Genomic DNA, 13,261 nt, shown 5'->3' with positions numbered 1-13,261 from the left:
TATATATGTGGGGTTTTTTTCTCAAAATTTCTTCAAGTTAAACCGGACCTTTATTTTGAAATTTTTTCGTAAAAACCATTGAGTTTCTGCATTTTGCCCATTGCCGAAATCCTAAAATTATTTAGTGGCCTCTCCAGCTATGGGTTGTGCATCTGAGGGGAAAGTGCCATATAGTGACGGGAAAAAAACGTGAAATGAAGAAGAGTTTTATTCTCAGAGATCGGACAGTCTGGTGTCGGCGGACTCTGAACTGGCGCAGTGTGAGACGGAGGTCAACACGTTACTGAAGATCATTTCTGACCTCAACAGGAAGATGGACTCCTTACAAATACCACGGTAATCACGGCTTCAAACAATTGCAAACTATATATATATATTGCTCTACACTAAGTGAAAGGTGTGTGTTCTGACAGAGAAAGTCCAGTCGGGGTCAGTGGGTGCGTCCCACAGCAGGGCTCGATGGTGGACGCTGGCACAGCATCAGTGGAGTCCAAGACCAAAGACGTCTGCAGGGACTCAGAAGGCATGTTGTGTTTATACAATGCCTCATCGTCAATCACAGTAAATGCTGTGTCAGAACGGACAGCCTGCTATTTACTGCGCTATTGGCCTGCCAGACTTTTGTTTCCAAATGCAAAGCTACTTATTAAACTTTAAAATTATTTTCTCTGGGCACATTATAACGTTTCCGACACATGCTAGTATTTTTTTCTAAATTAAGGCTCCTGAGAAATGTTGAGAATTTTTACTCTTAGATGCTATTGTAACTTCCATTTAAATTTTTCTGTATTGTGTTTTTTTTTGTTTTCTGGACTCTATTTTAGTTCAATAGTTAAATTAAATAGTAATCAAAAAGCATGTCTAATAAATTGTAATCATGACATTATTACTATTGCTATTATTATTACTTTGAATAGTACATTGTACTGTACAATAATATATATTATTATTGCACAGTACAATGTACTATTCAAAGTAATAATAAATATATATATATATATATATACAATAATATATATATATATATATATATATATATATATATATATATATATATGGACAGCCTGCTATTTACTGCGCTATTGGCCTGCCAGACTTTTGTTTCCAAATGCAAAGCTACTTATTAAACTTTAAAATTATTTTCTCTGGGCACATTATAACGTTTCCGACACATGCTAGTATTTTTTTCTAAATTAAGGCTCCTGAGAAATGTTGAGAATTTTTTAGTTGGGAGGAAAAATAACACTAAAAACCAAAAACTTAGGTAATCCACGAGTTTTCATAATGGTGTTCACATCTGCTCATAATGGTGTGCAAACAACTGAAAAGTTATTTTTATGATGATGATGATGATGATGATGTAATAATAAAATATTGCTAATCATTTTTTTAACATTTTTTTTTTATATATATGAATATGGATGAAGTCAGGAGGACACAATAATACTAAAAAACAAAACCATAGTGAGTAATTTAAGAGTTGCTTTCATAATGGAGTGCTAACATTTAAAAAGAAAGAATAAATATGGATGTCGGAAGGAAAAATAACACAAAAAATTAAAAACATTGTTTTTCTCTTCATAATGGAGTGCATGCAAACATCTAAAACGTTCTTTAGTAATAACTTATTTGTTATTATTAAGTAACTTTAAATAAAATGTTAAAATTTATTTGTATTTAATAATAATATTCATCATTTTAAAAAACATTCTACAGAATAAACTAAAGAATTATAATAATTGTATTTTATTACTAAAATAATAAATCAAAAATCAGGAATTTGGCTCATAACTAAAAACAATGATAATTATTATAATAAAAATATTAATGTTTATTAATAAAATGACTAATAAAATTAATAATAATAAAGTTAGTATTTTGTCACATTTTCCCTAACTACTTCAATATTTTGTGTTGAATAATTGTATCTGAATAATTTAAATATTCCAACAACAATTTGGAAATTTACCCCCCCAAAAAAATCACTGTTTTTGCGCAGGGGGCAGCAGTGAGCTTTGGAACCAGCTGCAGAAGGTTCTCTCTGCTCTTGAGGCGTCTAGTGGTCAGGGGAGGAAAATGCTCAGGCTGCATACTCAGAATGCTGAGACAATCCAGGCAAAGCATCTCTCTGCAGCCCGGGAGAGCTGGGTTCAGGCCACACAGGTGCTCGTGTAGCCCCCTCTGTAGGGTACTGCGTGTGCTGTTTGCAATCTGAACTTCCTCCATGCAGCTCTGACCTGTGTGATCTGCCCCAGGTGCTGGAGGAGATGGAGAGGGATTTGGGGATCTCGTACCCCTCTGCTCTGCCCCCTGATGAGAGACGTCAGTATCAGCGGGATGTTCTCTCACTCTACAAACACAACCAAGACCTCAACAACTCCATGAAGAGCCGTCAGGAAGAGCTTGTGGGTGCTGAAAGAACTCTGGTGGATCTTGAGGACGAGAAAAAGTGGCTACAGGAAAAGGTTGATGGGGACATTCTTAATCAATCATTAATACAGAAAAGAGCTTTCCTTTATAAAACTCAATTACTACTACAGATCTACTGGACATAAATTAATGGTGCCATAAACAGAAAAATATATGGAAATATGTTTATATGCTGGCCTCCGTTACACTCACCCCCCTAAAGCTCACTCCCATCCAGGTCACGGCACCAATGTTACCCCTCTCTCCCGAGTCCTCACCGCCACACCTCGTTCTCGTTCCGAGTGGGTCTCCGGCAGATCTACTGGACATAAATTAATGGTGCCATAAACAGAAAAATATATGGAAATATGTTATAATAAAATTATATTAAAATCTGATTTAATTATTATTATTAATAATAACAATAATACTTTTACTGTTTTAATAAAATAGCGATCATGATTTTTAGGAATGTGAATAATAATAATTATTATTAATTTTATTTTTAATAATAAAAGTTAAAATAAAAAATTCATTTGTGGTGTTTTGCCACATTTAAAAAATTTTTATTTATGGGTTTTTTGTAAGAATGTTAATGTTAAGAATGTAAGGATGTTAAGAAGAAAAATAACACTAATATAAAAAAAAACATACTGAGTTTTCTTCATAATGGAGTATAAATATCTAATTATAATATATTATGATATTATATCCTAAATTATATTATAATAATATAAACATGTAATAATAATAATAATAATAATAATATTTATTATTATATATTAAAACAGCCTTTTCTACAGAATAAACTAAAGAATAATAATGATAATTGTATTAAGAATCTTATGAATAGACGACTGAGAGCAAGTTAATGTGCCTCAACTTCACAATTTTAGTGCATTTTTATGCAAGTATACAACATACAAGTATATACAAGAAATAAGCTTCATTTCTATTTTCAATATTATTAGTTCTTCAGACATCCTTCTTTAAGTACAATAAGTATCAGCTGTATGGGAAGTGACAATGGCCATGACCATTGAAAATGGGTAAAATTCAACCGTTTGGTCACATTGGGATCCCTATATCTCCGGGATTGAACAATATAGGGCCTTAAATTGAAAATTTCAAAAGAAAATGTATTAAGAACCAGATCCTAAAAGCACATTAAGATATCTTTAATACTGGCACACAAACTTTGGGAAAAGTGTGTTCAATGCAGTTTATTTATGGGTTTTTTGTAAGAATGTTAATGTTAAGAATGTAAGGATGTTAAGAAGAAAAATAACACTAATATAAAAAAAAACATACTGAGTTTTCTTCATAATGGAGTATAAATATCTAATTATAATATATTATGATATTATATCCTAAATTATATTATAATAATATAAACATGTAATAATAATAATAATAATAATAATATTTATTATTATATATTAAAACAGCCTTTTCTACAGAATAAACTAAAGAATAATAATGATAATTGTATTATTTTAAGAATACCTGTAGAATTGCCATCTGGTATAGGACATAAATTAATGGTGCCATAAACAAGCATATAGTCAATTATAATATTAAAATATGATTTCATATTTCATAGTCCATATGCAACTACAACATTAAATTATATTTAAATTGCATATCAGTGGCATACCTCAAAGTAATAATATCATTACTTATTAATATTAAATAAAATAAAAATTAATTCATATACGATTATATACTTCATCATATCAAATAGTAGCTTTAAACATTATATGGTGCATCTTTTTTTTTTTTTTTTTTTTAGCAATTATGAATAATGTGTATTAATATGAATTAACTGATAAGTCAAAAACATCTGTAATGGTTATTATTTCCCCCAACATTTTTTTCATTTAGTTTACTTGAATTTTTTTTAAGCCAAAAAAGTCTTTCATGTTTATTAAGCTTTAAAAAATATATTCAGTCATATAATCAGTCAATAACTTATGCTTCTGAACTCATCTTTTGGCAGGTGGTGGACCTGAAGAGGAAATGGCTGTATGGAGTGAGTCGTTCTCCTCCTGTTAGTCCTTCACTGTCCTCCAGTCGAACTTCAAGTCCTTGCTTTTCCTCTCCTCCATATCCTGGATCCCCGCTGCTGTCCCGCAAACTACCCAGCTCCAGGCCGGACTCCCCTTCGTCTCCCTGCACCGTTGATTCGGTGCTGCAGACTGAGATCGAAAAGCTGCAGAGGTGAGATATTATTAGTTTTATTCCTATATACTGACCTCGGATTATGGTCTACATCCAAAGACAACAACACCAAACCCTTCAACCGTTTGGTCACATTGGGATCCCTATATCTCCGGGATTGAACAATATAGGGCCTTAAATTGAAAATTTCAAAAGAAAATGTATTAAGAACCAGATCCTAAAAGCACATTAAGATATCTTTAATACTGGCACACAAACTTTGGGAAAAGTGTGTTCAATGCAGTTGTTTGGTAGAGGGGAAACTAGATGCATTTCTAGTTTCAACATTATTTGTTTTTCAGACATTCCTCTTTAAAAAAAAATCAACTGTATGCAAAGTGACCCACATTTGGTTTTTGACCACTATAAATGTGTACAATATAACACATTGAAATCCCTATATCTCTGGAAATGAACCATAAGGGCTCTAAAATGAAGATATTAGAAGAAGAATGGTTAAGAACTAAAATCTAAAAGGGCACTAAGATACCTTTAATACTTCTTGAGTTACAGGCATGCAAACTTCAGGTAAAGATGAAAAGTGATTTTTCCCATTTGTGAACGGTCATTATTATCATATAATGCAACAAAGATAGCCAAAGTCAACATATTTTACTAATAGACCCACCAGTCTTGGTGTATACTGTATAATATAATGTTGTTAAAGTCATTTTTACCATTTTTGGCTGTCAGTTTTACAAAATAGTGGATTACTCAGAAAATATACATCCATGAAATGTAATATTTTGGCTATCATCACTATTTGTTCATTAAAAATGAACTAAATAAAACAATTTGAGCCAGCGAAGTTTGTAAAATTTGCTTAACCCTAATTATTGAATAATGTTTGAATGCTGGATCTCTTCTGACTGGTGTGTTTTCTCAGAGCAGGTGTCTGGAGCGTCTGAAAGCTAGGAATGAGCGTCTAAATGCCGCACTGGTCAGAAGGAAAGGTGAATCGGAGCAGCTGAGCATGAGTCTTAGCCGACAGGAGGCAGACAACTCGGCTCTACACATGGCTCTGGCATACTGGTGTGTGCTGCTGTCTTCACCTCTGTATGAGCATAAAATCACCGCTGATCCCGGATCAGCGCTTAGTCATTTGTATATATCACACTCGTTTCTAAAACTGATCCTGAAAGTGTTTTCTTGATTCTTTTTGACATTGTAAACCTTGACCTTTGGCCTTGAGGAGCGTGCATGTGTGAGTGGTATGCTGATAATGGCTCTTTGATTGACAGTGAGGAGTGTGAGGAGGCTTACAGTGACCTGCTGTCCCTGTGCGAAGCCAGTAAACAACAGAACGCAGGTGCTGCACACTCTTTGAATTACAGCTCATGTGGCACATAAACACATTAAAGTACAACCTCGCACATATAAATAAAGCGTTTTTATCTTACAGAAATACTTAGCACACCCCAACCTGAGAACTTGGAGAAAGGCGAGCCATCCTCCAGTCCTCCAGAGAGCACTGCTGAGACCGAACCAAACAGGTTGTTGTTTTATATGCAATGGCAACATTTACTGTTGCTCATTTCAATGGACTATTTCTGCGAAAATGTCCGGATTTTTAAGTCTTTTTGCAGACATGCATTTTAAGTGTAGTTTAATCAACAAGGTGGCTACAGAACATTGAAAAAATACGTAGCGAGCTATTAGTACTATTTGAAAATGGAAGGGTGTCACAAAACTCCATTGGACTCAGTGCAGTGAAGGATTTCACCAGAAGGACTTGCAGCGGTGAACAAATTGTTTGATGTAAATTTTGCATCAGGTTCAAGTTTGGTGAACACTGGCATACTAATTCGCAGCGCTGACCAATAGCAAGCCTACTGGTTCACCAGTGACCCCGGCAAGACATTTGTAATGTAGCAACAAACCAAAACACTGATTTTGGTCTGAGAGTTTACCACATGTTATGATGTTAATATTATAAAATGATATATAACCGCACACTCACTTGCAAAACGTTGAGTAATTAATTAAAGGGGTCATATGATGCTTTTTTAAAGATCATTATTTTGTGTATGTGGTGTAACAGAATACGTTGACATGCTTTAATGTTCAAAAAACACATTATTTTTCAAATACTGTACATCAGGGGTGGCGAACTCCGGTCCTGGAGAGCCGCAGCCCTGCAGAGTACAGCTCCAACCCTAATTAAAAAAAAAATGGTCATAATATTGTATATTAATATTTTTTTTTCTGTTTTCAGTGACATTTCTTTACCAACATCAGCCCTGATCATATAACTACCAAAAATGCATTCATTTTCAGGATTTTAACCCTTTAAATGTCAGTTTCTTGTTTACATAATGATTTTTATATCAGTAAGTCTTAAGTGATATATCAATAAATATGTTAATTGGTTTAGAGTCTTTGCACACTGAGTCCGAAATTCTCGCACGTTAAAAAATAAATACGACCTAACATTGTGTCAATCATGTTTACACACTGCCTCTGAAACTTCCGTCCGTAGTAAAAAAAATTCAGACCAGGTTCGATTTTCTGTGTTTTCGTAGCAAGCATTTTGATTCAGTGTGCAAGGACCTTTAGTATGAAATAAATGTATTTTAAATATATTATGGCAAATAGTTTTTTTTCTAGGGTAGCAAAAACGTTAATTATGATGCATTATTAGGCTATTTTTGTGCAGTGTCAGATTAAAGAAAAAACATTCACACACACACACACACTCCTTACAAACATGCAAAACACACTCTGATATCGATACCAATACACCCACACAATTATAATTACATAATTTCAATTCAGTTGCCTTTTTAGCAGAAGCAGTTAACAGCAAAAATTATGTTTTTACAACAGAATCAAAGCCTATTAACAAAGAATGTATGCTTGAATATTAAATATTACAGTATTAATAGGTTTCAAAGGGGAAATTTTGTCCTTTAGGTACAAAAAATACACCCAGGATCATGTGTAAAAGAAATGTACGAAAGGAAATTAAATATTAAAATTCCAATAAAAATAATTTTTTTTACACAATTTATGCTGTTTGCGTTAACCCAGCCAAAATGAAAAGAAAAAAAATGAAAAAGACAAAAATGTCCCTAAGGATGCACAAACGATGCACTCATATACTGTATGTTATGAATGTGATGCAATGCAGTTTTATCATGATTACTTTACAGTTGAAATGTACAGTTTCTCATAACATGATTTAATTTTGCGCAGGAGGAGATGTCAGAGATGCGTGGGAATCTGCGGCTCCTGGCGAAAGAGAGGCGGTGTTTGGACCTGACGCTGATGGTCCAGAGTGCCCAGGATTCTGCTGGTGCTCTGATCCTGGACAGTCTGCGAGATGAGCTGGGGGAGAGGAGAGCCACTCAACAGGTGCTTTGAAAAGCCTAGTGTGTCAAAAGTTGATACATTTTAAAAACGATCCGGTACCTGCTGATATGCATCCACTTTTAAGTGTTCCCTTGTGTGAAGCACATCAATGGTTTCTATTTACAACAGGGTTGAGCACTGTAGCCAATAATAGACATGTTTGTTGAGCGCATGAACCCAATGACCAATCAGAGTCAGAGAATCCACTGAGTTTGTTCAGCATGCGTGCTCACAAATTGTTTCACTATAACCAAGTATAAACATGATATACGTAAGAGACTGATTGTGCATCATAAATAGGAGTTTTCACTCAGTCAATGAGTTCCTGCTGCGGCCGAACAGATTTGATTATAATGGGAGCGTTCTTTGCTCCCATTGGTTTGGAAATGTACTATTATGTTTGCATGATGGTCAACAGAAAGTTGTGAGTTACAATGTGTCGAAATACCAGATGTTTTTTTTTTAAATTTTCGGAAACACTGAAAAGTGATGCACCTTGTCTCGGTTGTAGAGAATTGCTGAAAATATGGCAAAACTAGAAGGTGGAGGGGGGGAGTTTTCACTCAGTCAATGAGTTCCTGCTGCGGCCGAACAGATTTGATTATAATGGGAGCGTTCTTTGCTCCCATTGGTTTGGAAATGTACTATTATGTTTGCATGATGGTCAACAGAAAGTTGTGAGTTACAATGTGTCGAAATACCAGATGTTTTTTTTTTTAATTTTCGGAAACACTGAAAAGTGATGCACCTTGTCTCGGTTGTAGAGAATTGCTGAAAATATGGCAAAACTAGAAGGTGGAGGGGGAATTCCTGGTCCTCGGAATCACTCTATCCTAAGAGAACTACAAGCAGCATTGCAAAGGTAGGAAAAGACACCAAAAGACATCAGACTCTCATGAAAAGGACTCATTACTTGTGGATGTTCTACTTCCGGTTGCAGGGAACAGTCACTGAGGAAGAGAGTGGCAGCTTTACGTGAGTCGCTGGACTCGGCGCTCACAGACAGCACTACTCAGAGAAGGATCAACAGAGAGGAGATTGCGCGTCTCTCCCACTACTACATGTAATCCAAAACCCCATCACAACACTATAGCATAAGAAGTAGAGTACATACAGTCACATGATTATCATAGTAACAGCTTGTATAGTCACATGATCAACAATTCCGACAAATATTTAACGGACGCTAGCTGGTAAGAGCTGTTAAGTCAAGTCACCTTTATACAAAAGAAGATTGTGTCAAATAAGCTTCACAGAGATAAATAGGAAATAGCAGAATCAATTATGGAAATACAGTTATGAAGACAGTTTAGATTCTGTTGTAAAGCAGCTTTAAACCATGTTGAAACAACCAGCATATGCTAGTTAGGTATGTTTTGAAGCATGGTAGCTGGTTTGAGCTAGTTTAAGCTGGTGCGTAGTTGGTCACAAACTGGTTTAAGCTGGTCCTGAGCAGGGCCAGCTCAGGACCAGCTTATAACCAGGGCATAATAGTATCATTGTCTAACTTAAGTCAGTTCAGTGTTGGTTCAGTTCAGATATTTTCACTGTGATCATGACTTCTGTTTCTCTCAATTTATTAAGCATAATCATTTGTGATGTTTACCTTCTGGTTATTTATCCTAAAAACTTTTTATTTTAATTTGGCATTTGCATTATCTTGCATTTGTAACAAGCCTCCGTAAGCTTGTGTGGTTGCCAGATTTCAAGAGATTCCAAACAGAGCTTTTTTCATCAATTGATACACTTCCTGCCCAGTGGTATACTGAATCTTCTCAACCTGGCAACCACGCACATGCCCTCTCTCTGCATTATGGAAAAATCGCTGATGAGCTGAAAACACTGGTCAATCATTTAGCAATCTCTATTGAGATTTCCTTCTCAAATTAAAGTGTAAAACAGCCAGTCTGTTTTCTTTTACACATTTGTTTGCTTCAACTAAATCTGTGAGCAAACTGTGCGAGTTGATGTTCTCTTGATTTGTGCTTATGTGATTATATTTTTACGCATAATAATCATGATGAATCATTTAACCTTTATTGTGCAGCCTTAATTAAAGCTGTGCAGGTAAACCCCACTCACCTGGCCTCAAGAGGTGCACTAGCAGCTCACTCTAGTGGCTGCGGTCTTTAGAGTCCTTGTTAGTGAGCCTGATTACCATGTCAGTCGATGTTGATTTGAATCTTATTCGGAACAGTGCAAAAACACCAATTTATATTGGTGCCGTGACCCGGATGGGAGCGAGGTCTTTAGCATCCTTGTTAGTGCATCCAACTCCAGTTGACGCTGGTTTGTATCCTGCTCAGACTTGAATAAGACCAATGACAATAGTTACAAAAAGTTAGCTTTATTTGTGTACACTTATATGTCAACATCCCATAGAATAATCACAATAATTTTTTCCAACAGTAAAGTTTCAAGCACCTACAGAAGTTCTCGAAAGAAGCACCAGGAGCAGCTGTGGTGACTGGAGAAGCAAATCGCAGTAATGGGTGAACGACATGCTAAAGAAGAGGCCGAGCTAAGTACTACACTAGAAGCTATGGAGTGGAGGAGAGAGGAGACAATACTCTAGACAGTGCAGTTCTTCTTGGTATCATTTTATTGACAAACATTTATGAAAGCTAATGATGAACATTGATTTTGAGTGAGGTTGGGCAGAAACACTGAGCATATAGATCATTGACCTACAAAACTAAAATTGCAGCACCAGGATGCACCATTTGTCAATAAGGTAATTGCTTTGCTGGCTCCTATTGGTGTAGATGCAGCATCACTCAAAAGTTTGGTTACCTACCTGATTGTAGGAATACTCTTCAAAGGCATATTTTTCTCCCATGTGAAAAAGTTTAACTGAACATTTATTAGCCATTTTGACAGTTTGCTGGAATGTACATCATGTAAGTAGACAAGTAGCCAAGTGCAAAGACTGCAAGTATACCTATTGGGAAAGACCAGCTATTCTAGGCCTTGATATTACTAATATATCTCTATATCATCATGTCAGTGTACATCATTTTACAAATATTTGCTTGTAAGTATTATTCCTTTCTATTTGTACAGAAACATGTATGTGAAAAATTGCATGCGAATTTTGTGTATCATTTTAAAAGTTATGTTTTTTTTTGCATAATGAATAAAACAGTTACAGTTTTGATGTAGTTTAAAAACTACTGTGACCTGGTAGTTTGCTGTATGAAAGCAGGCAGCAACAACAACAACAGGTGCATGCGCATTAGAAAAACATTATATCAGTTTTGTCCATCTAACACAACTCGCTATTGCATTGACAGATATCGCTATACAAACGCTGTAATGGTTATTATAGTTAAAGTTCCCCTATTATGCCATTTTAAGGTTCCTAATATTGTTTGTGAGTCTCCTACAATAGGTTTACATGCATGCAAGGTCAAAAACGCTTTCATTTTCTCAAAATATGTTTTAATATCATCTGATTCTCCAACGATTCTTAAACTATTTGTTCGAAGCAGTTCAAAGTTTTAGCCTCTCTAAACCCCTCCTTTCTGTGAGCCTACTGTGCTCTGATTGGTCATGGCCCACTCTGTTGTGATTGGTCTACTGTGTACAACATGTGTCAGAAACGATACGCTCATTGCCATAGTTCCATATTTTGAACGCTCGATAGAAAATATAAATATCTATTATTTATCATATTTACAGGTTGTGATTCAGTGGAGTCAGCTGGGTCCAAATAAACTGGGTACTGAGCCATCTTTCAAGGGCAAGCGTTTTGTGAATCCTGCATTGAACATTGAGAGAATTCAGAATTCCTCAAATTTGAACTAAAATTAACACAAAATCAGAAAATATAAAAATTAAATGTAATCGAAATATGAACAAACTATTATAGTAGCTCAATGATACCAAAATAACACTGCGTCGTAACTCTGACCTCCTTTTGTCCATTCCCTCTTCACGATCAAAGCAGCTGCATAATCATTTTCATTTAAAAGCATTTTTCCCTTGTGAGTCTCAGGAAAACCGAGATCACAGAAAATGGGTCAGTGTGTGCCAGAGGTGGTGTGTCTTTCCCAGCGCGGATCACTCTTCCTGTGAAGATTCGGCCTCACCGTCGCTCTCACAGTGGAAATGGGGGGGGGGGGGGACACACAATAGAGATTTGTGAGTCTCCTACAATAGGTTTACATGCATGCAAGGTCAAAAACGCTTTCATTTTCTCAAAATATGTTTTAATATCATCTGATTCTCCAACGATTCTTAAACTATTTGTTCGAAGCAGTTCAAAGTTTTAGCCTCTCTAAACCCCTCCTTTCTGTGAGCCTACTGTGCTCTGATTGGTCATGGCCCACATCACAGAAAATGGGTCAGTGTGTGCCAGAGGTGGTGTGTCTTTCCCAGCGCGGATCACTCTTCCTGTGAACACAATAGAGAGAGAGAGGTCAGAGGAGCCTGACTCGCACGTTTGTCTTCTCTTTCACTGATCCACGTCTTTCAGTGTCGCCCGGGCCAGCTGACTGCAGCAAAGGTTGAGTGTCACACCCCCGGGGTTAAAGGATTTGCTCTGTGTTGCAGGAGCTGCTGAATAAAGGGGTCACGGGGTCAAGATAAACAGACTCTGTCCTGAACACGCCTGCTTCGGGAAGATCCGAGTTTTAGTGATCGTTTGGATAAAGATAATGATTATGTCTCCTATATCCTCAACAAACTGCTGAAGTGATGTGAAAACGACATGCTGAATGATGAGATTTTTGAGGTGATTTTTCACCTGGGAGACAAAAAAATGTGTGAACTTACATTGAAGGAAGGACCTGAGGTATACAGGTCAGCATCTTGGTATGGTACTAATATGTACCATTTAGGTGCTAAGATATACACTTTAGGTATTAAAGTGGTCATATGATGCGATTTCAATTTTTCCTTTCTCTTTGGAGTGTTACAAGCTCTTGGTGCATAAAGAAGATCTGTAAAGTTGCAAAGACTAAAGTCTCAAATCCAAAGAGATATTCTTTATAAAAGTTAAGAGTCAGCCACACCTACCTAAAACGGCTCGTTCTAACACGCCCCCACATATCTACCTCACTATGTGGGAAGATTTGCATAACGCCGCCCAAATGTTCACGCAAAGAAAGAAGGCGTAACTTTTATTCTCACTGTATTGTTGCCGCCGCCGCCGCCATGTCGTGAAGGCGCTGTGTGTTTCGTTGTGAAAGCGAAACTACTTTGTTTGGTCTTCCAAAAGAGGACGATATCCACTTCGTCATGCCTGGAGCTGATCCGTGCTGGTCGCTGAGGGAATACA

General features: G+C 36.2%; 1 protein-coding gene across 1 annotated transcript in view; it reads left to right on the top strand.

Annotated features, from left to right (window-relative positions):
• LOC107597197 (Usher syndrome type-1C protein-binding protein 1-like) overlaps positions 1-11,136 on the top strand; it is a 12,769-nt gene extending 1,633 nt beyond the window's left edge. Inside the window, 13 exon segments of the mRNA XM_016288151.1 lie at positions 218-336; positions 414-523; positions 2,000-2,163; positions 2,256-2,465; positions 4,409-4,629; positions 5,521-5,661; positions 5,871-5,938; positions 6,032-6,122; positions 7,660-7,732; positions 7,825-7,983; positions 8,745-8,842; positions 8,921-9,043; positions 10,390-11,136. Coding sequence (XP_016143637.1) covers positions 218-336; positions 414-523; positions 2,000-2,163; positions 2,256-2,465; positions 4,409-4,629; positions 5,521-5,661; positions 5,871-5,938; positions 6,032-6,122; positions 7,660-7,732; positions 7,825-7,983; positions 8,745-8,842; positions 8,921-9,043; positions 10,390-10,555 — 1,743 coding nt within the window. The 3' untranslated portion in view covers positions 10,556-11,136.
• Positions 11,137-13,261: the final 2,125 nt, after the last annotated feature.

Source organism: Sinocyclocheilus grahami, unplaced genomic scaffold (assembly GCF_001515645.1).
Source record: "Sinocyclocheilus grahami isolate Dianchi unplaced genomic scaffold, SAMN03320097.WGS_v1.1 scaffold229.1, whole genome shotgun sequence".
NCBI classification, from domain to species: Eukaryota; Metazoa; Chordata; class Actinopteri; order Cypriniformes; family Cyprinidae; genus Sinocyclocheilus; species Sinocyclocheilus grahami.
This window is presented reverse-complemented; position numbering and strand designations above follow the sequence as displayed.